General features: G+C 41.0%; 1 protein-coding gene across 1 annotated transcript in view; it reads right to left on the reverse strand.

The window, feature by feature from the left end:
- Positions 1-2,050: 2,050 nt before the first annotated feature.
- Positions 2,051-27,787, reverse strand: part of si:ch211-106e7.2 (uncharacterized) — a 38,964-nt gene continuing 13,227 nt past the window's right edge. The window contains exons 2-4 of the mRNA XM_060914750.1: positions 2,782-6,299; positions 2,632-2,682; positions 2,051-2,522 (exon numbers count right to left, since the gene is read on the reverse strand). Of these exons, the coding sequence (XP_060770733.1) occupies positions 2,389-2,522; positions 2,632-2,682; positions 2,782-6,226 (3,630 nt within the window). The 5' untranslated portion in view covers positions 6,227-6,299 and the 3' untranslated portion in view covers positions 2,051-2,388. The remainder of the gene's footprint in view (positions 2,523-2,631; positions 2,683-2,781; positions 6,300-27,787) is intronic.

A 27,787-nucleotide genomic window follows, 5' to 3' on the forward strand; every position in this document is an offset into this window, starting at 1 on the left:
AGCCTGAGCCATTTCCAGAGCCCAAGCCAGAGCCATCTCCAGAGCCCGAGTCCAGTCCAGAGCCATCTACAGAGCTCGAGACCAGTTCAGAGCCATCTACAGACCTCGAGACCGAGTCCAGTCCACTCCAGAGCTCAAGCCCAGTCCAGAGCCCACATCATCCTCAGAGCTTGAGCCCAGTCCAGAGCCCATGCCATCTTCAGAGCTCAAGCCCAGTCCAGAGCCCACATCATCTTCAGAGCTCGAATCCAGTCCAGAATCCATGTCAAGTCCCAAGGTCAAGCCTACTCCTAGCCAAGAACCCAAGTCGTGTCCAGAGCCTGAACCCCCACTGGGGCCCAGTACGATGGATTTTCTCTCCCGGAGGGAGCACTTTGGGAGGGGGTTCTGCAAGTCCTGCGCGCTGTGGCACGTGCATCAAAAGGCGTACCTCGGGCTGCACGCGTGCCGAGTGAGCTCCAGCATGCATGCTGTGAACAAGGCGTACCTGTTCTCAATTAGTGAGCCAAGTATTGGGCTATTTAAGGACTGCGCTGATGCTAAGGCGATGTGAAGTATTACACCACGTTCAGTGCGCATTACCGAGCCTTTCTTCCCATGTTTGTGGTGTTCCTGGTTTCTTGACTCATGTTCCTGTTTCTAGTTCTCGTTCTACCTCTGACATACTGTTTGTGCCTCGACTGACCCTTTGCCTGTTTTCTTGTTTATGACCTTGCCTGACAATTTGGACTGTTTGCTTTTGTGCAAGTTTCATGCACTTTATGTATAGATCACACTTTATTATTAAAATAAACACTTCTGCACATACAGCCGCCTCTCTAGCGTACTTGACAGGAAGTTGATTCTATTAAAAGTAATAAATTTATTTATGAATTATCATAATTACAGTAAAAAAAAGTAAAAAAGACATTGAGATTGCTTATACTGAAAGGTTGTTTTCTGCTAAATCAGAGGCTTATTCCAAAAGCGTATTATTCTAACTCCAGCACCTACAGCATTATGTTATAATGAGCTAGCCAAGGCCATGTTGAATCAAGCAATTGTTCATTCTGAATCATGCGATTAATGTGCCAGAGTGTTTTGCACGCTAATGTAACACATTTTATCAAGTCACTCTGAATTGGGTATTGTTACAACACAAGCTCCACAGCTGCATTATGCATTTTTTTTTTATCCTATGCTGTGGCAGTCTGGCCAAGGCCACTATTGTATCCTATCGAGTGACGTGCTTGTTTGCACCTGTAGCCTGTATCAATCTTTAAGCTGATTTGACTCCAGTCATTTTGAATCATATATTTTGATTCTTCCTGAAATGACCATTCATACTGGAAAATTTGGCCTGGTTGATACAAAATATGAGAGGCATGAGATATACTGCCCAAAAGAAAATGAAGAGGTAGGACATGACAGGTTAACCATTGAGATTATTTCCATAAACTTATTTTGAAACTATAAAACGAGAACTTTGTGATTGCATCAGATCACTCTGCAGACTAACTCAGCTTCTGTTATTGATTTAACAAAAGTCTAAACTTTTCTGCAAACTCTTTGACCTTGGATTATTCTTGAGAGTTTCCACAACAGTGTCAATACAAGACATCAGGAGTTCTGACAGTGTGACTTTCTAGTTCTTAATTGACTAATGCCTGTCTTCACTGTTTGCTCACTTGGCTGGGCAGCCAAATCTAAGGAGTTTCTCAGGCTTTTAATGATAAGTCAGTGTGTTTTTCATGACCTTCAAGCTGTGGATATTTTTGGTACCCTTCCTCAGTCAGTCCTGTCTCACAAAGCTAGCAACAATTCCTTTGACCTCATGTTTTTTTTTTACTCCGACATTGCACAGCTTTATATCATCATCAGAACAAGCTGTAAAGACATCTCAAAGATGATCACTGAAAATGGGAAGCACCCAAGCACAATTTCTTCAACACTCATTTCATTGACTTAGTTTTCAAGATGAAATATTGGGTCGCAGGCGAGTTTCGACTGAAACCTTGGACAGTCAAACTCACTTCCAGCATTGCAACAACAAATCCAGAGGTCGCAGATATTTATTTTTAAATGTTTATTTTGGGGGGTATTTTTAAAAAAAAGTTGTTTGAACAAACAATGCAAAAACATACTATTTAATATTTAAGCAGCATTATGGTCAGAAGATATAATAGTGTCTCCCTTTCAAACAATGTTTCATCAACGCTGGAGCTTCAAATGAGGTCACATTTCTCACTTGATTGCATTACTATTTTAAGTGGTTATTTTCCTGTACAAATCGAAAGGCTCAGCTCCATTTAGTTAACTGGCTAAATACACATACTAGGTATAGAAGCATAAACAAAACGTTTATGATAGCATCACTGATGTATTATTTTTATATACTTTAAAAGAAAATTAGGTATGAATTCTCTGCTTTTTTTCTTCATATTTCTTCTTGAATTCTTGGAATGTGCTGGACCCAGATGTGTTTGGTAAGGTAATGGTAGATTTGAGGCAACGTTTCTTCCTGGGGCTGTCACACCAAGTACCTACCAGGATAAAATATAAACTTGACAGGTCAACTATAATCTGCTTAATAATAATAATAATAATAATAATAATAATAATAATAATAATAAATAAATAAAATAAATCAACCTGACATGCCCCATGTCCTTTTGGTTTGCATCACAGTTTTAACCTTTGTGCCTAGTATTTAAAAAAAAAAAAAAAAGAAAAAAGGGGTAAGTAGCCATATCTAAGCCTTTCCGAAGGCATAAAGGATATTTAAAAAGATGTAATACTTACCACTATCTGCACCTGCAGACTGACTGGCTTCCATGGAGGAACTACCATCTGATATGTTGAAAGACTCTGGCAGAACTCTGAAATTTAAGGCTAAACCTGTGTTTAATTTACTTTTATCAAAAGCCTGAGCTGGCTCAAAAGAGGACTTCACTAGTTTATGCCCATTATTTGTGCAATTCCACCTTTTGTTGAGATTAAGTGATGTCAAAATTTTATTTTGTTTCAGCTTTCTTATTTTATCCTTTCTGGTAGAACTGATGTTTTTCCTGGTTTTTTTCCTGGCTTGAGCTGTATTTTTCCGATTGTCAGCTGATGCAAGAGAGAATGTATTTTCACATTTTGCTTCAGATTGACATGTTTGTACATCATCTTCATGTGACAGCAAAGTAGGAATCAGATCCAACACTGCTGTATTTATCAAAGAGTTATTTGCAGCATCATTTTTTGATTCTGGTGCTTTTGCATGTTTTAGCTTCTTTGACTTTCTGTTAGTAGACATCTTTGATGGCACATGGGTCTTCTTCCAGGAATTCCAAACTTTTTGTTTAGGAGTCTGGCTTTTAGTAGTGTTTAGGTATTCATTCCAACCAGAACTTATTTTTACATCAAGTGTTTCTGGGGGACAATCCACATTATCCAGTGATGTGAATCCAGAAATATTTTTCTTTTGTCTCAGGTGAGAAGTGCCAAATAATGCAAGGCGTATTAGTGTATCTCCTGTTTTGAACTCAGGCGTTGTGATCTCTTTGTGGTGATTTCTGTAATGTTTTCTGCCTGATGTAGACTCATGTGAAGTACATGCTAGAAGTGGCATTGCCGTCAACTGCTCAGACATTGCATTGGACATCTCAAGTATATCTTCATAGTTTGTGATGACATCCACAATCTCAATCTCATCCATGCTGGCATCATCATCATCAGCATGTGAGGTAACTGATTTTTTTCCAGGTATGCTTCTGTATTCAAGTCTACATTTTGCCTGCCTGTTATCTCTTAGCACGCCAATGTCAGTATCAGTGAGCTTACAAGCTTTGTTGGAAGGATGCATGTGCTTAACTGCATTTGCCTCCTTCACACCTTTTCCCAAGGTGTCGGCATGATGACCAAGTTCAGCCTTTTGCTCACACTTACAACGTCCTCCATTTCTAAAGCCCAAAACTTGGAGCCATTTAGCGAGACAACAGTAGTTCTCCAATTGCCAACTGATTTTAATTCCATTGCTCCTTTCATCCGATTTCATTTCAGTGTCCATGTGTTTTTTATCCTGGTCAAATAATTCCACAGTGCCTTCATCCTTGTGCTCTGTCAAAATTTGTGCATCTTTTTGGATGTTATCTACCACTTTGTCTGGCTCCCCAGTAAATGATCTTCTAGCTTTCTCTGGTGGAAGGATGCTCATCTCAACAGAAACACAGTTTGCAAAACCATTTCTGTCCAACACAGGAGTCGTGTCTGTGGTGGGGAGTTTGAACAAATTTCCTGGTTTTATAGAGCCATCACTCACACCTGATGATTGTCGACTTAAGGACACAAGCAAAGGGGCCTCGTTTTCACCCTGTGTTTTATTTTGTTTCTCAGATTGCGTTTTCTTCATCACCACATTTTCCACAGTCATACTATCCTGTCCTTCTGTCTCTTTGACAGAACTTGTATTTTCAGCATCCATAACCACTGGCTCTTTTCTTATCACTTTGTCACCTTCAACACTAGAGGAGTTCTTTTGATGTTCAGCTGGTAATTGTTTTCTCTGTTTCACTTCTCCACTTAGTGCCTTATTAGATGCTTTTACCATCTCATTTGTAGACTTCTGCATGTTTTCCATCTTTTTCATTGGCAGTTCCTTATCAGCAATTTGAGATTTGCCGTGCAAAGTCATCAAGGATGACAGACACTCATGTTCCTTGTCAATATCATAGTGTGCGTCACTGAGATTCAACCAGGATGATCTGTATACCATCTTGGGTGGTGCAACGCCATGTTCTAAAATGTGAAAACTTGATGCAATTTCATTCAGTCTCTCTCTTGAAACTCCCTGAAGTATTACAGAATTTTCTTTTCCACAGTGAAGTCTGGCTTCTTTCATGATGTTGATATAAAGGTTTGATTTTGCTGCACTGCATAATTTGAGATAATCTCCGTTCCAATACAACTTTAGAATCTCACTAGAGAGATTGTTAAAAGGTATGTTTCTCTGCTGCTTTTTTTGCATCTGCTCTAAGCCAATCACCAAGGTGTGCAGCCTTTGAAGAGACCACTCATTTACAGGTATGGTAGACAACTTATTCATTCTAGCATCCATTCTAGATTCCTCTGAATTTCTGCCCTTCACTGTAGCATTATCTTTACTGAGACATTTAGCACTAGAGTTATTGTCAGTGGGACACAGCTGTACCTCCTTCATCTCTATACTCCCACTAAGAGGGACTGAAGACAGTCTTTCACTCTGACCAGGAAGTTGATTATTTTCAGCAGGACCATCATCCTTTTCATAATGAGAAACTCCAGGGGCGAGTACTGATTTTGATCGTTCTTCCTTTGGTTGTGACATAGAATCATACAAAATTTTCGCACCACTTTCATTTGGTGTTGATTGCAAAGTATGTGGAATGCAAGTTTGGTCATTCTTATTTGGTGCAAATCTTGTTTCAAGGCCTCCCTCCTTCATGTTGGTCAGGTTCTTTGAAAATGTAACGTCTGCCACTGCCTGTTGAGTCAGTGGTGTAACAACAGCAATAGCTTTCTGAGGTGCATACTTCTGCTGATCAGTATCTTTAGGAATACAAGCATTTCGTTGACAAAGTTTGACAGTTTGAGCTTGTGCTAAAACAACACCAAAATATCCAACATCAGTGAACAAGCCTTGACACGTGGAATCCTTAGGCAAATGATGAGTAATCTTTACATGCTGTTGCTCCTTGTATAAATTGTTCTTCCAGCTTCCACGGAGATTATTAGAATTCAAAACAATCATATGTGGCATAGACTGCTGTGGTATATTTGTGGTCATTGAGGTAGATGTATGTTGGCGTTCACAGGATGAAGAACTTAACTGAATTGGGCACTGGTGAAGCAAGTGTTTCTCACCTGTGGCAGATGTTTCTGATGGTCCATCATTTGAACGGACATGTTTCGATTCATGTTGAGGATAGTTTTCTCTAAGAAGCACTACTGTACAACCATGATTTCTACTCTGTCCACTCGGTCTATGAATTGGCACTGTAGATTTCCTTAAGCAAGCGTCATTATCACGTTGATAGTGTGCCAAAATCTGGTCATTGCTGGTTTGCAGACTTGGTAATGATTGTTTCCAGTCAAGTGCCATTGTTCCTTCACAAGAATGGATTTCCTTGTCCTTTGTAATGGTGTCCAGAGGTACTGTTATGTTATTAGATGCTTGGCTTAGATGATTGGATGTGCCATCTCCAGAGCCACCAACCTTTTCCATTGTTTAGAAACTATACATTGGTTGCATTCTTTTCTAATTCAGATTCACATCAAAAGGATGGTGCTGATGCAAGCTGAAAGAGGGAACATGAAGTTAGATGGGGAGGGGGGTTAAAAATAAATTGAAAACTCACAAAAATAAATACTTCCATAAATAAATGTCTTACAGAAAACCTCACCATATCAACTATTACACAGTTGGCTTTTTAGATAACAGCATTATATGCAATTTGCTTTGCAGCAGCATCTACTGTCAGAAATGTGCCGTTATAGAAAAGTAAACTGTGGCAGGAAAAAAAGCCCAGGATGGGGTCACCTCCTTTGGTCCTTGTATCTCTTACTATATCAGGTTAATTAATTCTTCTTTTGTAAAACAATTTAAAATGTTTAAACTGAATTATTTACTAAAACAGATTCAGAAAGTCGAAGAACTTATCTGGAGTCCTTGCTAGCAAGAATCAGCAGTTTATTTCAGACAAAAATCACAGCCGAGAGTTTCATCCCACAATGAAGGTCAACTGAACCTGATTCTATCAGAGCATCAGCAACTGAGACTCATCAGAAGTAGACCAAATCACTGAGCTGACCACTGCTCCTTTTATACAATTTCTGGTGACCCCTCCTGCTTTGTTTCTCATGGTTTTCCCCAAAGCGTTTTAGTGTATCGGGCCCAATATGCTTGCTCTGCCTGCCGATACGCTTAGTCGCTTTAGTTAAAATCCGATACATTAAATTTCCTACCCACAAGTAACTAGATACATAGGAGAGCAAATAACAGATCCATTTACATATTGATTGATGTGTGTGTTAAACAAGCGGTCTTTTTTTCTAATGTTCGTGTTGATTCTGTCAAAGTAATGTGTCCGCGCGGTATGATGTAAACAAACTAATCTATTGGCTACGTCAAGATCACATGCTCAAACCGTCCAATAAAAATATCGAAAGAAAACGTCAGACATCCCGGAAGTTTCCAATTCATTATAAGTGATCTCACTGGCTGCCGATGTTGTCCCCCACCAGACGGACAAAGCCGACTGATTTTAAGCAGCTAGGAGAAGACTCGCTGGACAATCTGATCCACATCAGCATGGATGACAGCGAGATGGACTATGAGAGGGTTGGCCAACATTGGGCCAAGCAAAAGCCAAGGAGAATTAATCTGCTTTAAAGGAGTAGAAAACTTCATTCATTAGTTTGGGTTTGCAGAAAGATTATGTATTTATAAACACTCACAAAGTGAAGTTGTCCAAATGTGTCAAATATAGCATAATTTCAAATAATCATCATAAGCATTTTTGGCAGCGTGAAGTCACTGGGATCCATTTAACAAAAGGCGGCTCCGGATTATTCTTTTGTTAAAGGCTCACGGTGACGTCACACTGCCAAATATGCTTATCGTTATTATTTGAAATTATGCTACATTTGACACTTAAATTCTCTTCATGAATGTGTTAAGTACATAATCTTCCTGCAAACTTAAATGAATTAAGTTTTCTTTTCCTTTAAATATGTTTTGATCTTAATCTAGTCCATTTAATAAAGTGCCAAAATTTAAACTTTATAATATGCAGTTGTCTTACTTTTCAGTGCATCTTAGTTACACATATATTACGGTAATTGCATCAGAAACATTCTAAATCATTACAGTTATAGTAATACAGCAACTTATTTTAAGGTGGCAGTTCTGAGGTTCAGATCCCTTTGTGATCAACAGGAGGTCATGATGATCGATTCTCTTCATTGGATTGCATAAGATGGAGCAAACCACTGTTCATATTTTCATACACATTTTTGTTACAACACGACTTGATCATAGATAATTAAGGGATCCCCATAGACTGAAAATCTATCATATACCTCAGTAATCTATAACAAAACAGTTTAACTTGCATTCTGAACTTTAAGGTGAAATTTCAAATGTGTATACGTTAATACTGTTTAGGTCAGAAATAATTGAAACACTGGTAAAATCTATCCTATAATCATGTATCTAAAACCTCTCAGAGACCCTGAAAATGCACCTGAGAGCATCTATTTTCAAAAAATTTGGGGGGGGGGGGGGGGGGGGGGGGGGGGTGCCCCCAGACCCCCTAGTTTCGCTTTGCGCTGTTGGCGCTCAATTGTCTGTGTATTATCATGCCAGAATTTAGGACTTTAATTTTTTTCTGGGGAAAACACTGGTTTCTTCATCCTTCAATACCTCCCACTGGTGAATGTTCCCTATTTTCCATTCCATTGTAACTTATTTTCCATGATTTTAACCACATTTTTCTACCACTATGCTTTGCCGCTTATCTACAGTTTTCTATCATTATCAGGCCTCAATGTTAACTTTTGACACCTTTTTCCCCTGCAGGATAAATGGCCTCAAATTTTTTTGCCCCCCCCCCCCTTAAATTTCCTTTTGCCCAAAATTTTGCGGTATTTCAGCAAGTTTAAGTACATGGTTCAAGGCAATACTGATGTTTTCTAGGGGTATAACCGAATTATTTAGAGAAAAGTATGGTTTTTTTTTAAGTTTATTTTTAAAAACAATATTTCTGCAACAGAACAAGACAAGCCCTGAAAACATGAAACATAAAATCGATATATATGTAAGACTTACGTACGGTATAGAGCATGACATTTGTCGGGAATTCCCGCGGGTCACGTGAATCCCGTGGGATTCCCACGGGATGGGAATCAAAATTTTATTCATCCTGTGATTGGGATGGGACGGGAATATAAATCAACGGGAGCGGACATGTCGTTTTTACAGTCCTCTTTCAACGAACCAAAAACAGTCTAAAGGACTACACTTCCAACAATGCTTTGACTTCCGCTACCGGAACTTGCATGCTGTAAAGGCGGCAAGAAATCAAATGAACACGAGATGCAACCAAAGTCGGTCTCTGATGCAATGGAGAAAAAATGAAGAGTGACCTGCAAAGTAAGGTGAAAAACAAAGACACCTCAGTACAACTCGTAGGTACAAGGCGTACCTCCCTTGACCCAGAGAATGTTAATGCACTTCTGTTTCTTCACAGCAACATGTAATGGCATTAAGGAACAGTTTTTCACACATACACTTGCACACTGTATAGTAAATACAGGGTGTTCGGAAAAAAATGCATACACACTTTAAATCACTGTAATGTTGGTCTTTAATAAAATGTACATAATATTCAAAGTTTAATTTACAGACATCATTTTATTGTTTTGTCACCACCTATTCTCAAACTGATGTTTAAAGTTTATGAGACCTGCAAGAGTCACTGAAGTTCAGTGCAGTAATTCCAAGAGAATTGTGATTTCACGTACTCAGCAGTGCCTTGACCAGACTGAATGTCAGTTTTTGAGAATAAGTGATGACAAAATACTAAATTAAGGTCTGTACATTCTAAACACCTACTTTACAATGATTTAAAAAGGTGTGTATACATTTTTTGGGACACCCTGTACATAATGTGCTATAGCTATATCTATCTATCTATCTATCTATCTATCTATCTATATATTTTTTTTTTTTACTTTTGTTGTGGTTGTACCATTTGATGTTTTCAGGGGCAAAGTCAAATTCAGTTTCGTCAATTTCTTCACATGCCCTGTTCATAAAAAGGAAGTTTCTCAGTTATCCTATGCGTAGACAGACACTAAAGGGCAGGACAACATATCAATAGTGATGGGCGCTTATTTTTTGTTTGTGACCTATCCTAGATGTAACAACCAGTGTCTTAAAAATGGTTAAAAATCTATATGAAATTGACTGAAAGAAATAAAAAAAATACACATTTTGCAAACCTGATCAAAGTGATGTGATTCTTTAGGTTCACACGTTAGAATTCATTGGGCAAAAAGTTGTCACTTTGCACTTTTTTATTACACCAATCTAAGATTGGTACTTCAATGTTAATGCTTTAAGGGAACCAAATAAAAATGCTACATTTTTGCAACATGTTGGGATTAATTTAATTAAGATGGACATAAATAGATATGGTGTGACCAATGTACTGTGTTGGTTTAACTGGCCTCCATCTCAAACGACTACAGGCATTTACATTGCATTATTACATTACACTAAGCTGATGCTTTTTTTATCCAAAGCAACTTAGTTACTACAGGGTATTGATTACAACCTGGAGCAATGTGGGGTTAAGTGCTTTGCTCAAGGGCACTTAAGCCATGGTAAGGGCAGGATTTGAACCAGCAACCCTCTGATCTAAAGACCAACTCCCTAGCCCACGGCTGCCTATTTTTGTTTGGATATGTAACCATGGATTACACCCATGATAAACTGATGAAACTGGATGAAAAACATCTAAAAACAAACCATTAACTGTCTGAATGACTTAACTTATTTAAAAAAAAATGGGAGTGGGATGGGAGTGGGAGTCATTTTGAGTGGGAGCGGGATGGGATTGGGAATCATTCTACAGGAGTGGGACAGGATGGGATTTGTCTTTTTACTCCGCCACGGGATTAGGACGGGATGGGATTTTTTTCTCTGGGAGCGAAAATCCACTCCCGTGTCATGCTCTAGTACGGTACTAGTACATAATTTGTCTTTTTATATAGAGAGTTTAGGACACAAAACACACTTTGTTTTGCCTATAACAATGACTAGCAATATTGCAAAGATGAATTATAAAACTAAAAACATTATACAAACAGGAGTCTATACTACAGTACGGTCTTATCATTCAGTCTCCCATTGCATTTAGGAGGAAATTAAACAACCTGTCCTCCTCATCTAAATCAGCTTCCTGTACAGCCTCTGCAAATTGTGGGCGCCATTCACACAGTCCCCCCCCAACATAGGTGGACTGCTTCTCAGCGTTATATGCATCAAGATCCGGGCCCTGTAGAGCAGGGGTTCTCAACCTTTTCTGCTTTGAGGCCTACCTATTCATACTTGTAAAGAGTCAGGGGCCCATTAAAAAAGATCCCCAATTATTTTGGCTCATCTATTGTATTAGAATCTAATAATCTATTGCAAAGTGTATTAATGGGATGCAACATCACTCCCTGTTACAGATGGGAGCCCAGGAATTAAATAAACGTGATAAACTGTTTTTAATTGTAGGTATTGTATTTAAAACTGTATGAATGTGCCAGAAGTCAATATAAACCATGCATGCAGGGCATTCTCAGTCAAAAGGGATTAATGATCCAAAAGTGGAGTCTGGTCCATTAACACAAAAACTTATTGCCATGTTTGTGTTCAGAAAGCAAGCAAGTTATTAAAACCAAAGTAGTATGGACCCTTTTCACGTGACGTCACGACAAACGCGGCCGCCATTTTGGACATGTACTACCAGTAGTTTACCACAGCCAGCACTAAGGAATGGCAGCAAAGAAAGTGTTTATTTTCAGCAAGACTTCCATCATGCCACTATATTGTTGTGCACCTGGATGTAGTAACCATCAACAAACAAGGCAAGGGTTATCATTTTATCGGATCCCGGTAGATGCTGACCGACGGAGAAGATGGATAGCGGCCATAAACAGGAAAGATTGGCAGCCCTCGGCATACCAGCGCTTGTGCAGTGACCACTTTGTTGGAGGTAAGACGAATAAAATTAGCCAGAAAAGGCATTACATTGCTGTTAACATTCTGTGGCGGCGAGTGTGTAACCAAATAGGCTAAAATAACCCATTGTAACCTCTGTTCTTCTGTAGTAGCTATTAGCTAACGACATTAGCTAGCGTTGTGTTCCTTTGCTGTTGGTAGACTGTAGGACAGATCAGAGGCAGTGTCCTACAAACAGCGCTTAATTTGAGGGGGAGCAAGCCGGAGCGCGCTCCAGAACCTCGGGCGTTGGCTCCGGCAGCTATTTACACTGGATCCGGTGATCCGACACCTCTTGACTATGTAACCAAAAAAAACCCCCAAAATAATTAAATAAAAAAATGAAAGTTTATTTAGTGTTAATGTCTGATTTTGATATCTGTCTTGGTGATTTCTCTCATGAAACGACATCCACAAAATATCTGCAGATGAACTTAATTTGCAGTGTTATTACAAAACATGCCCAGAAGCGTAGCGCCGCACCCCCCCCCCCTTTTTTCCCCGCACCGGAGCTGCTCATCCTCTGCGCTCTGGGACCTCCCACTTTACAAATTAAGCACTGCCTACAAATAAGTGTTCAAAACAAGAGGAACATGTATTTGTCTCTTAAATCCAGGCCGTTCCCTGTAACAACGGTTGGAGAAAGTAATGGCAAATAGTGAGTGCACAAACCATAGAAGGTAAACTGTACACAGCGCCAGGGCACTGTGATGGTATGTCTACTTTTAGATTGTGTTAGCTTATCAATGAACACACTCGTCACTCGACGAGTTTCACGTCTTTACGACGGATACTTAAATGTGTGTTAGGTATTATTGTTGCAGTCTAAGCAGTCATTGTAGCAGCTAGATGAGCGAGAACCGAAAGGGTCTGTGCCATAAACCGTTATTTCTGTACGTCTGTAAACAATCCAGGCGGAAGCAGGTAAACGTCGCTCTCTAAGCCTGCTAACCTCAATTTTTGAAAATACCTCTCCCACTGCTCGCCCTGTAAATGCCCTACGTCGCTGGATAGCGAAGGTGTTTTCTGCATCTCGCTCCTTTTTCTTGTATGTTCTCCATTTGTCGCCTTCCTCGCATTCAAACCAATTCGAGCCGAAGTCCGCTACATGTCCAAAATGGTGGTCGCGTTTACGAAGGTCATGTGACTGAAAAGGGTCTATACTCAAAAGAAGTGGATATAGAAGCCACTCAATGGGATAGATCCTTACACGCTAACAAAGAAGGATTTTTCCTGTGAAAGAAAAATTTACTAGCTAACATTATTTGTTGACATTAGTAGAATAAATTTTATCATATTGTAGCCGTAACTAAATACAATGACAATAGTTATACATACTATTAATTAACTTAAATGTGAAGATCAACAGATTTTAATTTTTTTTCCAAAAGGTTGTTTATTTTTAGTCTTTTGTATTTGTACATGCACAACCCCACCAGCTCTGCTGATCAACTTATTGTGTTTAAATAAAAAGTTATTCATTCATTAAGAATTGGAAAATTATCCATCTGTTGAGTTCCTCGACATCTCAAACTACCTGGTGCTGCAGACATGGGGCCATTATTAAAAACGTTCTGTTTCCGGTCCACCGGCCAGGTGAGTGCCATTTGTGCGGTTGAAATTTTTTTTTTAACGCCGGTTTTTCAACATTTTTTTCGGGTTCGTAAATCTAAAATCGAACTTGACATTTACGCATTCTGCACAGAATATAGAATCGAATCAGCTCTGCGCATGCGCCGTGCAGCACAAAAAAATGGCAGCCACCATGAAGGAAGGAGATCCGGAGTTTTCAAACATTTGCTTAAGTGTGAAATTGCAAAATGGTATTCTAGCGAACAACAAAATAGTAAAGATTCAGAAAAACAAATCATTCAGTGATCATTTTAATAGTGTAAAAGTTTTGCAAATGCTGCAGTCAGCATTTAAAATGCTAACTTAAAGTTTTTGTACAAGTTTCAGTTGATTAAACTGTCATTTTATTAAATGTGTCTGCTTTTGTAATAAAAAAAGTACTGAAAGAAAAAGCAAACATCACTGCGATTTCTTATCCATCCATTTTATATATATATATATATATATATATATATATATATATATATATATATATATATATATATATATATATATAAATAAATACCCGGGTCAACAAGGTCTGCGTCAGTTGCTAGGGAACCAGGGCAAACTGATGAGAAATGGGCTACTGGAACAAGACATCGATGGACGAGGACAGAAAATACGGATTTGCTGGAACGCTACTATACAAGCAATCCCAGAGAGAGGGGATACATGCAGAGAATGTGGGACCATTGGATACTTCGAAACCCACAATCAAGGCTAACAAAGAAACAGCTATTAGCCCAGTGTTCCAACATCCATAATCGAAATCTGCTATCACAACTAGAGATTAATGAAATACAACAACGATGCTACGGCAAGGGGGAGCCAGGAAGACAGGTCAGCGGGGAGATGTCATCATCCCCACAACCAGAGATTGGGTACCAAGCCCCAACAGCTAACAGCCTCAACACAAGAGCTGCTGACCTGAGAAGGAAGATCGTGACCCAACTGGAAACCTGGAGCCCCCGACAAATACCGAAGGTGAGTTGCCAAGTACCTTCAGAAGATCTACTAGTAGATGTGAATGCTGCTCTGAAGACAATCTCCAACAAGAACCATCACTGAGACCAACAAGCTGATACACAGTACAGCAACAGTAATCATGGAGATGCTTGGACACAAGGTGGGCTCGGGACATAAACAGTATCCACCATGGAAGAGACGATTAGAGGCCAAGATAAAGGCAGCAAGGAGAGAAGTTAGCCAGCTAGCTGAACTACAGAAAGGGAACATGGTGAATAAAGGGGCGCCCAGGAAGTACAACTCACTCTCCATACCAGAGGCACTCGAAACTGCCAAACAGCGACTAACAGCTCTGGCCACCCGGTTGAGGAGATACACCAAGGAAGGAGAGGCCAGGAGAATAAACAAGCTGTTCTCCACTGAACCAGCCAAGGTGTACTCTCAATGGCAGGGGAACAACAACCGGTCAGACCCACCAAGAGCTGAGGTGGAAAAATACTGGAAAGACATATGGGAAAGAAAGGCATCACACAACACCGATGCCCAATGGTTAGTGGACCTAAGAGCTGACCACAGCAACCTCCCAGAACAAGAACTAGTAACCATCTCAATGGCAGACGTCCAAGAAAGAGTGTCAAAGATGAAGAGCTGGACAGCACCAGACCCCGATATGATCCATACGTACTGGCTGAAGAAGCTAACTGCACTCCATGAACGCCTAGCAGCACAGATGAACCAGCTGCTGAGGGATGGAACCCACCCAGAATGGCTAACCCAAGGCAGGACAGTCCTAATCATGAAGGACCCCCAGAAGGGACCCATCCCATCCAACTACCGGCCAATTACCTGTCTCTGCACAACATGGAAGGCCCTGTCAGGCATCATTGCGGCAAAAATGAGTAAGCATGTGGCTCAATACATGAGCGAGGCACAGAAAGGAATTGGCAGTAACACCAGAGGAGCCAAGCACCAGCTACTGGCCGATAGAACAGTCACCCGAGACTGTAAGAAGAGACAGACCAACCTGTGCACTGCCTGGATTGACTACAAGAAAGCCTACGACTCAATGCCACACACATGGATACTGGAATGTCTGGAACTGTACAAGATCAACAGGAACCTAAGGACCTTCATACAGAACTCAATGGAAATGTGGAAGACAACCCTAGAGGCCAACTCAAAACCCATTGCCCAAGTCAACATCAAGTGCGGCATATACCAAGGAGATGCGCTATCACCACTGCTGTTCTGCATAGGCCTGAACCCCCTCAGTCAGATCATCACGAAGAGCGGCTACGGGTACCGATTCCGTAGTGGGGCAATAATCAGCCACCTGCTCTACATGGATGACATCAAGCTGTATGCCAGGAACGAGCGAGAAATAGACTCGCTGATCCACACCACCCGGCTCTACAGCGATGACATAGGGATGTCATTCGGATTGGACAAGTGTGGCCGGATGGTCTCAAAGAGAGGCAAGATGATCCGGACTGAAGGGATTGACCTACCAGAGGGCAACATAGGTGATATCCAAGACAGCTACAAGTACCTTGGCATCCCACAGGCTAATGGAAACCATGAAGAGGCCACAAGGAAGTCAACCACAGCCAAATACCTCCAGAGAGTAAGGCAGGTCCTGAAAAGTCAGCTGAATGGTAAAAACAAGGTCCGAGCCATCAACATGTACGCACTACCAGTCATCAGATACCCCGCTGGTATCATAAACTGGCCAAAGGAGGAGATAGAAGCCACAGATATCAAGACTAGAAAGCTCCTCACCATGCATGGAGGGTTCCACCCCAAGTCCAGCACGCTGAGACTATACACTAAGCGGAAAGAGGGAGGCCGAGGGCTAGTGAGCGTCAAGACCACGGTCCAGGATGAAACATCGAAAATCCGAGAATACATCAGAAAGATGGCCCCAAAGGATGAACTGCCAAGTGAATGTCTCAGGCAGCAGAACCCTGAAGAGAGTGCAGAGGAGGAGGAGGAACAGACAACCTGGAGAGACAAACCCCTACATGGCATGTACCACCGTCAGATAGAGGAAGTGGCTGATATCAAGAAATCCTACCAGTGGCTGGATAATGCAGGACTGACAGACAGCACAGAGGCACTAATCATGGCAGCACAAGAACAGGCCATAAGCACAAGAGCCATAGAGGCCAGGATCTACCAGAGTAGATCAGACCCAAGATGCAGACTGTGCAAAGAAGCCCCTGAAACAGTCCAGCACATAGTAGCAGGGTGTAAGATGCTAGCTGGATCAGCGTACATGGAGAGGCACAACCAAGTGGCTGGGATAGTATACAGGAACATCTGCAACCAGTATGGAATAGAAATACCCAAGTCCCAATGGGCCATACCACAGAAGGTGGCTGAGAACAACAGGGCCAAGATTCTGTGGGACTTCAGCTTCCAGACTGACAAACAGATCCTGGCTAACCAACCGGACATAGTGGTGGTGGACAAAGAGCAGAAGAGGGTGGTGGTGATAGATGTGGCGATCCCAGCTGACGCCAACATCAGGAAGAAGGAACATGAGAAACTTGAGAAGTATCAAGGGTTGAAAAAGCAGCTGGAACGGATGTGGAAGGTCAAGGGTTGCGTGGTCCCCGTGGTAGTGGGGGCACTTGGGGCAGTAACCCCCAAACTGGGACAGTGGCTCCAGCAAATCCCAGGAACAACATCTGAAGCCTCAGTCCAGAAGAGCGCAGTCCTAGGAACATCGAAGATACTGCGCAGAACCCTCAAACTCCCAGGCCTCTGGTAGAGGACCCGAGCTTGAGGATGACATGGATACCACCCCCCCGCCGGGGGTGAGAAGGAGATTTTATATATATATATATATATATATATATATATATATATATATATATATATATATATATATATATAAAATCCCTCCCTCCCGAAAATTTTTTTGCTCACCCGGTGGACAGGAAACGGAATTTTTTTTTTTTAAGGATGGCCTGGTTCTACACGGACACACAGATGAAAATCTGGAAGAGCATGGAGGCGTACAATTTGTTCATTTATTTATTTAAAATGTGGCTGGGTTCTGGGGTGATCAGGACACAACAAGATAAATCCTGTATCATTTTTGCATGGATAAGGAGGAGTTTCTGGGCTTTTTGTACACGTCTTTGCTAGGATGCTACAAGTTTTGGTATTGGGTGTAAACAAAACGACAGCCGCTCGATTCCCAATCCTCCTTGCTCTTCTCTTCCAGCAGGCATCATCACAGATCCATAGAATTTACCCACAAACTTGTGTGTACGCGTGACGGTCAAATGTCAAGGAGGAATGTGACAAAATAAAGGCTCATTCATCTTAATTTGCCCACAAATGTATTTATTCCACTTGAAGTGTTCAGCAAACTAACTACCGGATTTGGGACACGACGACGTCCTGAACTATTTAGTATTTGGCCTCAAACTTGAAAAAACTTCCCAGTCCACTAGATGGCGCTGGGCCACGGCCCAGTGATTGGGAAACACTGTGTAGAAAAACTGCAAGAAGGTTGTTAAGCTAGGAAGTTGTGAGCGAGGATCTCCAGGTCACTTTTGATTCTTTTGACTGCTGAGAATCCCTGCTCACAGATACTACTTGATGGGGGATGATAAATACTACATGCACCACTTTAAGAACACGCATGCAAATTGGCTCGCTTCAGGCGCACATCAGAATCGCCATCACAAATCGGGAAGAAAAAAACAAAATGGCGACCAAAAGGGAGGTGAGGAAGCTGGTTAATATGTCTTGTTTTTTGTAATGTACTCGCTTGAAAATAATTTTTGTGCTTAAAGAAGCCGACCGTAGGTGTGCCCAAACAGGCCTAACTTGCTAAAATATTTCTGCCCGAGCGTCTTGGTCAGGCAAATCAGGCAGTGCCTGGCGTTGAGGCTAGATTATAACTTTACTTACAGTTCCAGTGCTTTGGTTTTTCCTACCTATAACCTTTCCCCCATTTGCCCATTAAAAAATTATATCTCACACACACACACACACACCTTTCCAGGTTAAGATGAAAAACAGGAACAGCTAATGTCTAATTAGTGTGCTTGCTTCTTAAGTTTTATTCCATTTCACCCGTTTTTTGGATCCACTACTCCTCCTAGGGCTTTCGAGATAGAGACACCGTTCCAACGCTGAAACGTAGGGCCCGATCTGGAATGGCGTGCTTGTTAAAATGGTTGCACTACCCCTTGTCGTTCATTTGGTATTCCCGTTTTTCGGCAAAATTCCGTGCCATTGAAATGAATGGGTAGAACTTTGGAGCGATGAATCGAATCATCCTACTTGGACACGCTCCATCGCAGATGCACCAAACCTCATGTGATACTTCAGGCCAGCTCCCCCGACACATACATGCAATCGGTTCTGACCTGCACTCATATTTTTCCTTTCTTTTTGCTCATCCCTTTTCCTCCATAGGTTTGCATTGATTTTTGGCCCCATTGAAAATGAATGGTGTTTCAGGAGAAAAACTTTCAGTCTCCATCAAGTTTTTTAACCAAGTGACCAAGCTTCAAGAAACTTCACTTGATGCCTCAGGCCAAGTCCCCACACAGCTCCATCCCCTCATCTGAGACCTGCACTCGTCTTTTCCTTGGTTTTCACACATCTCTTTTTACCTCCACAGGCTTCCATTGATTTTTGGCCCCATTCAAATGAATGGAGTTTTGCTCAGTAACACTTCACCACACATCCACCAAACGTCATACGGCACCTCAGGCCAAATCACCCATCACACACATGATATCGGTTCTGACCCGCACTCGTCTTTGTCTTGCCTTTCATCCATCCATTTTTTCTCCATTTTGCCACTAATCAGTGGAAGCTTGACTGAGTCATTCCTCCCTTCCCCCATAGGTGATGATGCATTTGGCAAGGATCTGCTCATTTGAGACTTTGACAGCAAATCAACTTCAACTCAATGGCCACTTTATTAGGAATACTTACGCACACACGATAGCAATTAGCATATAAGCATTCACGTGTTACCATGCTAGCTGTTAACATGTTACCCATTACGATATCATGCCTGCTGTTAGCTCGCGAGTTGTTAGCATGTTCACCATTAGCATGTTATCATGAGAGCTGTTAACATGTTAGGATTAGCATGGTAGCATGCAGAGTTCGCATGTTTGCTGTTAGCAAGTTCGCCTGAGCATGTTAGCATGCTAAAAGTTAACATACTAGTCATTAGCATGTTAGCTGTTAACATGATAGCTGTCAGCATATTAGCCTTAAAGTGTTAGAATTTTAACAAATAGCATGTTAATCATTAGCATGTTAGAATGCTAGCTGTTAGCATGTTATCTATTAGCATGTTAACATGCTAGCTTTTAACGTTAGTATGCTGTTAACATGTTAGTATGCTGGGCGGCACGGTGGTGTAGTGGTTAGCGCTGTCACCTCACAGCAAGAAGGTCCGGGTTCGAGCCCCGTGGCCGGCGAGGGCCTTTCTGTGCGGAGTTTGCATGTTCTCCCCGTGTCCGCATGGGTTTCCTCCGGGTGCTCCGGTTTCCCCCACAGTCCAAAGACATGCAGGTTAGGTTAACTGGTGACTCTAAATTGACTGTAGGTGTGAATGTGAGTGTGAATGGTTGTCTGTGTCTATGTGTCAGCCCTGTGATGACCTGGCGACTTGTCCAGGGTGTACCCCGCCTTTCGCCCGTAGTCAGCTGGGATAGGCTCCAGCTTGCCTGCGACCCTGTAGAACAGGATAAAGCGGCTAGAGATAATGAGATGAGATGTTAGTATGCTAACTGTTAGCATGCTAATTGTTAGCATGCTGGCACGATAGCTGTTCTGCTGCAGCTCAGCAAGCACACTGCATTTTCTCTGCGGAAATGCAGTCTAGTTCTTTTCACCCCCCACCACAAAACAGCAACTTCTGTCCAATCACAGTTAAGAAGAATTCAACAGTACTGTGGTACAAAGACACCTGGGGTGGAAATGACTCACTGAAACCACCCAGTCATGTTTTATTGTTTATCACAAATATAGCATTGTTCCAAGCCAGGGTGTTTCCATTCTGATGGGTTCTAGACATTTCACTTCCAAACACTTTAAAAAAAAAAAAAAAAAGTGTTACAAAACATTCCCAATAACTTCAAGGAGAGTCAAGAGAAAGTCAAACTAACTTCACTTGCTAAGCACAAATGTACAGGGTTAAACATATTAAACAATGTTAGATTGTGAAGTAAATCCTGTTTTCCCTTTCAATAAAAGATGCAGGCACAGATTTGGAGGAGCTTCATGTTTTAAGAAGCCTTTGTCACATGTACACTCAAGCACAGTAAAATTCCTCCTCTGCATTTCACCCATCTGAAGCAATGAAACACCAGTGCACGTACACAAACACACATACACAGAGCAGTGGGCAGCTATGCTACAGTGCCCAGGATACGTGTTCATACACAGCTATTGTTCTCTCTCTGAATGCTAGAGAGAGGACAATCTCTCACACCTTCACATACCAAAAAACTCTTTCCCATAACACCTACATCATAAAAAGATGCTACCATGGGCACATCTGAACACGCACGCACGCACACTCCCCCTCTCTCTCACACACACTGCATGTGGAGGAGTGTCATGAAGATCTAAGAAAACCCTCTTAACTGTTCAAGTAATTTACATTTCCTTCATCTGATAAGAATAGAACTACTACTTGATTTGATTTTTTTTCACATTATAATCTTATTAAACTTTTTACCAACCATGTTCTCACATCTAACAGACTGTCATTATTATTTAACAACTGTTTTGGTGTCTCAAAAATCTGGTCAGTTGATGTAAAAATAAGGAACTACGTACCTGGAATAATCTAATAATTGGAACGTTGTGAAACATGCTTAGTAACCCACAATAAAGACAGACCTTATATCAGGCACAATACATCATGTTCAAGACAATAACAAATATATAAAAAGACATAACAGCCTAGTCCAGGAGCTGGCACACTTACAATCCCACTACCAACCTCTTACTGACTATTGTATTTCACACTAAAATATGAGTGATTCCACGCTTATGGGTACTGAAATGGGGACATGAACTTATTCACCTAAAACCATTTCTTTTTTTACCATCAGGTCACAAAACATGTAATCTTTAATGAATGAATATGTTAAAAGATAACTTTAATTTTCTGAGATGTAATAAAAACATTTATATGCCAAAGTCAAGCCTATGAGTTCCAAAATGATGTCTGTTACATTACTTCTGTTACGATTGTCCATCTCGCGTCTGTTACAAATTAATTACAATCTAGCTATATACCATGTTAATCTTATTGAAAGAATGTGTATGTTTATTCTACTACACATGTTTATTAATTATATTTGCTAAAACATCACCTTCCTAAGTTTCAAAAAGTAATTCTACATTGTTAAAATTGAGAATATACATGTCCACAACACTTCTGTTACGTTCTGACTTTGGCATATAAATGTGTTATTACATCTCAGAAAATTAAAGTTATCTTTTAACATATCATTCATTAAAGATTACATGTTTTGTGACCTGATGGTAAAAAAAAGAAATGGTTTTAGGTGAATTTTTAAAAATAAAGTTCATGTCCCCATTTCAGTACCCATAAGCGTGGAATCACTCATATAATGGAAAAAGGACCAGCTGTAAATCACAAACTGAATTTAGTGGCTCACAAAAATGGTCCATCCAGAATAGGAAAACAAATTTTCTGTTTACATTAAATTTGTACAGCCAAAAGACAAGCTCAAACTTTTTTTATATATTAAAAAAAAAAAAAAAAAAACAACTGGGCATACTGCCAACCCTATCTGTTCTACCAGTTTTAATTTCCTGTATGGTATGAATATTATATGTACCTCCACACCATAGCATAGCTGAAACAACAGCTGTAATGCTTCAACAGAGATCTTGCAGTCACGTGACCGGAATGTAAACAGCCGCCATCTTGTCGGTAAAAAACACAGCTGAATACTGCTGCACTCGTATACAAAATGGATCAATTTCAACCGACGGACTACACGGCTCATTTTTCTAATGAACAGATAATTAGATACATGTCTAAAATAAACGACCTACAGATTAGTGACCCTTATCGCTTACCGGATGTAGTTTTCACGACCGTGTCAGTGGATATTGAACTGCCAGAAGTGGAATACCCAGACGTGTATAATTACCTCATTAACTTTCCCTCGCTGTTCAGTGGTGAAGCACTGCGTGCTTATAAATCTCTGGACAGTTATCTTTACAGAAATTCAGGATTTGGCAGCCGCCCTCAGATGTGGCATCTTGTAAACAAGAAAATAACAATCCTCATTGGACGGGTAAGTCACTTAAGTATTACTAGTACTGATACTAGATATATCAGTAGTATCTAGTATAGCACTGACCAGCCGATTATAGAATAGAATAAGGTAATTCCAGCTGTAATTCCAAATCGTCCGTCTGGCGTTGGAGAGGTAGAGGCTTGGCAGTGGAGATTTGAGTGGCTGTTTTCTGAGCTTAGTCAACAGGCCGGCTCTGCCTGCAGCCTTGCTTTTGCTTCCGCTCCCGACGCCGCCTCCTTCACCGGCCAGACCCGATAACAATCCACGGAGACCCCGCTGGTCTCACTATCTCGTCCGGAATGTTGTGCATGCGATGGAAATCGCTACAAACTGTCATTTTCTGCTGGAAACCAATGTCCAGCAAGTCCATACGGTTGTAGTGGATATTGAAGTCCGGTACAGACGAACAACACGCAAAAATACACGCAAAAACACAAAAAACAAACATGCACAGGTAGGGAGAGCTTGTAGCCGCAGCTGTTGTAGTAGAATTGTATATAGTAGGGTTTTCCAGAAGAAAAGGTAGAAGCAGAAGCAGAACCAGAAGCAGGAAATATGGCGTCTGTTACAATCTGGATCGGCTGTGACGTCACATGCAAGATCTCTATAAGCAACAAATTATATAATATTGTCTGCTGCCGTCAGTGACCAGGGACGTGGAGTAAATATGACGGCTGCAAGCAATTAGAGAGTATTGAAAAGAATAAGGCAAAATAAATCCAACACATGCAGCAAGGTTGTAGGCAAACAGACAGAATTCAGGTGATCACCAGGCAGCTTGGCAGAGACAAAAGTAGGGACAAAACCATGACAAGAACAAGATAACACTAGACCAGAGGATTTGTATAGGCTGGTGTAAGCACTCACAGCATGTATACGTCACCAAGACTGTTAGGGTTCAATCTCCACCTACAGTCTGTTCTTTTCCTGGGTAGTTCTTCAGTAACTGAATTACATTCATAGCAAAACGTGGCAACTTTTTTTTTTTTTTTAGTTGCAGTACTCAAGATAATGGTATTAAATAAAAATTTCACACTAAGGGTAGTATCTCACTGGGCTGCCCACGACTAGTTGGAGACAACAATTGCGATAAACTATGCGAATTAGCGACAATTTTCACTTGGAATCACACGGAATTGATATTTGCATATTATTTTACAAATTATGAAAGAAAATGCTGCTCCTAAAAGCACTAAAGATGTTACGAAATTTGGTTTAAAACTACTCAAAGGTAAGGTGGAACTGTGATTTATTTTACCCATTTCAAAACAAAAGTATTTTATGTGAGTCAGTATAGATAAGTGACAAGTCTGCGCCACACCATTATTACATGTGTGCTGCTTTTGAAGTTCTAAATTTTTTTTTTTTAAATAAAAATCACCTGTGTATTTATACTAAAACAAATGACCCACCTCAGGCTCAGTGAATAATAACCTCGACTCCGTCTCAGCTATTATTCACCGATATTCACTTCACCTTCAGCAAATAACTTGAGTAAAAGCAGGTGCGTGTGGTTATGTGGGAAGTGTCGTTCAAGGGGTCATGCTCATATTTTTGGGCAAGTGACTAGACATTGCAATCTCACTGTATAAGCAAAAATGTTATAAATAACCTTTGCTTGAACAAAACAAAAATGTTCAGAAAGAGAAAGAACTCTCTCAACAGAGACGTGATGTAACTTGACTCGTGCCATGTTGCTAACTGGTTAACTTGGGCTTTTCACAACAATGGACTTGCTGCCTTGTGAATTATAGGACATATCAGGTCTCTAATGGCTCACGCTCCATAGCATTCCATTAAATACAGTCAGGAGGAAATACAAGACGTGTTACATTTCCGTTATGGAAGATTAAGTGAGAATGAAAATTTATCCTTTCCGTGTTGTTTTTACCTTGTACAATAACAGATTTAGCATCTGCAGCCTCAAACAAACCACTATTGAAGAGAGTAGTAAATTTCTCAAGAACAGCAGAATTTTAAAAAGACCTTACTATTGTTATAATAAAGTTTAAAAAGGCTAATTAATATATCACAAATATATTAAAAAAAATTAACAGTTATTCCACAAAATCAAGTCGCACAGCCACGTACGAGATTGAGTGGAATAACTTTTATTCTATCCACATTCACTGGATTTTGCAAAAGAGCATTTTTATTTTTAGCAAATTCAAAAGAGAAAAACTTTTATATAAAACATCCAACAAAATCATTTCCACTTAGAATGTAAACAAACCGGCAAAATAACAGCAGCAATTTGTGAAAAATGCAATAATAATTATTGAGTAAGGAGGAGGGGGAAAAAAAAAAAAAAAAAAAAACTTATCAAACGCTCATCTCATTATCTCTAGCCGCTTTATCCTTCTACAGGGTCACAGGCAAGCTGGAGCCTATCCCAGCTGACTACGGGCAAAGGGCGGGGTACACCCTGGACAAGTCGCCAGGTCATCACAGGGCTGACACATAGACACAGACAACCATTCACACTCACATTCACACCTACGCTCAATTTAGGGTCACCAGTTAACCTAACCTGCAGGTCTTTGGACTGTGGGGGAAACCGGAGCCTTATCAAATACTTTTATTCCATATTTTGCTGCTTCTTTGTATTTTTGGGGGTCTTGTTTTCTAGTAGAGTTATTATTTCATCCTTCATTGGTTCAGCAACACACTCCGCTATTTTGATTTTCCTCTACTCACAGTAGATGAGCTGATAGCCTAGTAGTACAGTGGGGCAAAAAAGTATTTTGTCAGTCACCAATTGTGCAAGTTCTCCCACTTAAAAAGATGAGAGAGGCCTGTAATTTTCATCATAGGTACACTTCAACTATGAGAGACAAAATGAGGAAAAAAAAATCCAGAAAATCACATTGTCTGATTTTTAAAGGGGAACAGAGGGCAATATATAGAGTAAATATAACAATAAAACACACATTAACGAACCTTATTCAAGACTTACAAAAGTTTTTTGTTCTAAGGTTGGAAAGTTAGTGTTTTGAAAGTAGCTCGAGCAAACTATTTCCGCAGTTTGAACAGCCCGCCATGATATTAATTTTATCCAATCAGAATGCACGTTCATTTTCTCTGCGTAACACTCATGACGTATGTATGTGCCCAGTTGTGTTGGCTCATTGAGGTTGGGAACAGCACGTGTGAAATACCTGTTTCTGCCTCTTGCGACGATTTCGCAAGTCCACGGGTGGCGCCTATCTCATTGCAGCAAATAAATTCTGCTGGACTCGTGAGCAACTCCACGTTACATTTTCTACACGAGCACCATGCCGTGTCACCTGCACGCAGACACACTGCCCCACGCTCGCCATGCCCATGGTCAGCATCAGTCTCATCCGAGCTTTCTTCTCTTATTTCATCACCGGAGTCGAGAGTACCTCTCCTAGCTATTTTAAGTTCGTTTCTTAAGACAAGGATTTTTTAAGATGTTACCTTGTTGATAGTTTCGGCGAGAATCTTCTGCCTTCTTCAAAACAGTCACCAGATGTGTCCTGGGGGAGCGACCTGACAGCAGGAGGCGTGAACTACCTGTCAAATTGGGCAGGATGTTCACGCCTCCGTAGCGGAACATCAGCTGATAAGGCACGTCACCACTCGACATCTGGTGACTGTTTTGAAGAAGGCGGAAGATTCTTGCCGAAACGGTCAACAAGGTAACATCTTAAAAAATCCTTGTCTTAAGAAACGAACTTAAAATAGCTAGACATAATGAACTTCCACTACATAGTACCTCTCCTAGGTTCAAACTGGTACCCTTCTAAGCCATAGCCTGCTTGCAGTGTGTCTTGCGGGATCTCTTCGTATGATTCGACAGAGCTGTCGCTTTCACTTGATGCGCCCGACGCCATGATTACACGCTTATCTCTTCCATTTCGGAGAGTTCCGCTAGTGCAGTGGGTAGCGCTGACGTCACGGTCTTTTAAAAATGGCGACTCTTGTGCGGTTTAGCGTATAAAGTATTATATTTACAATTACCAAGATATTTCATTGTTTTCTAGTATATAAATTTGATAGAATACTTAAGAATATGTTACTTTGTCACATCAGCAACTGTATACATTATATTTGGTACCTCTTTAAAGAATTTATTCGCAAATTATGGTGGAAAATAAGTATTTGGTCAATAACAAAAGTTCATCTCAATACTTTGTTATATACCCTTTGTTGGCAATGACAGAGGTCAAACATTTTCTGTAAGTCTTCCCAAGGTTTTCACACACTGTTGCTGGTATTTTGGCCCATTCCTCCATGCAGATCTCCTCTAGAGCAGTGATGTTTTGGGGCTGTCACTGGGCAACACGGACTTTCAACTCCCTCCAAAGATTTTCTATGGGGTTGAGATCTGGAGACTGGCTAGGCCACTCCAGGACCTTGAAATGCTTCTTACGAAGCTACTCCTTCGTTGCCCGGGTGGTGTGTTTGGGATCATGGTCATGCTGAAAGACTCAGCCACGTTTCATCTTCAATGCCCTTGCTGATGGAAGGAGGTTTTCACTCAAAATCTCATGATACATGGCCCCATTCATTCTTTCCTTTACACGGATCAGTCATCCTGGTCCCTTTGCAGAAAAACAGCCCCAAAGCATGATGTTTCTACCCCCATGCTTCACAGTAGGTATGGTGTTCTTTGGATGCAACTCAGCATTCTTTCTCCTCCAAACACAAGTTGAGTTTTTACCAAAAAGTTCTATTTTGGTTTCATCTGACCATATGGCATTCTCCCAATCCTCTTCTGGATCATCCAAATGCTCTCTAGCAAACTTCAGATGGGCCTGGACATGTACTGGCTTAAGCAGGGGGACACGTCTGGCACTGCAGGATTTGAGTCCCTGGCGGCGTAGTGTGTTACTGATGGTAGCCTTTGTTACTTTGGTCCCAGCTCTCTGCAGGTCATTCACTAGGTCCCCCATGTGGTTCTGGGATTTTTGCTCACCGTTCTTGTGATCATTTTGACCCCACGGGGTGAGATCTTGCGTGGAGCCCCAGATCGAGGGAGATCATCAGTGGTCTTGTATGTCTTCCAAGTTCTAATAATTGCTCTCACAGTTGATTTCTTCACACCAAGCTGCTTACCTATTGCAGATTCAGTCTTCCC

The sequence above is a fragment of the Neoarius graeffei genome, chromosome 2 (genome assembly GCF_027579695.1).
Source record: "Neoarius graeffei isolate fNeoGra1 chromosome 2, fNeoGra1.pri, whole genome shotgun sequence".
In the NCBI taxonomy this organism is placed as follows: Eukaryota; Metazoa; Chordata; class Actinopteri; order Siluriformes; family Ariidae; genus Neoarius; species Neoarius graeffei.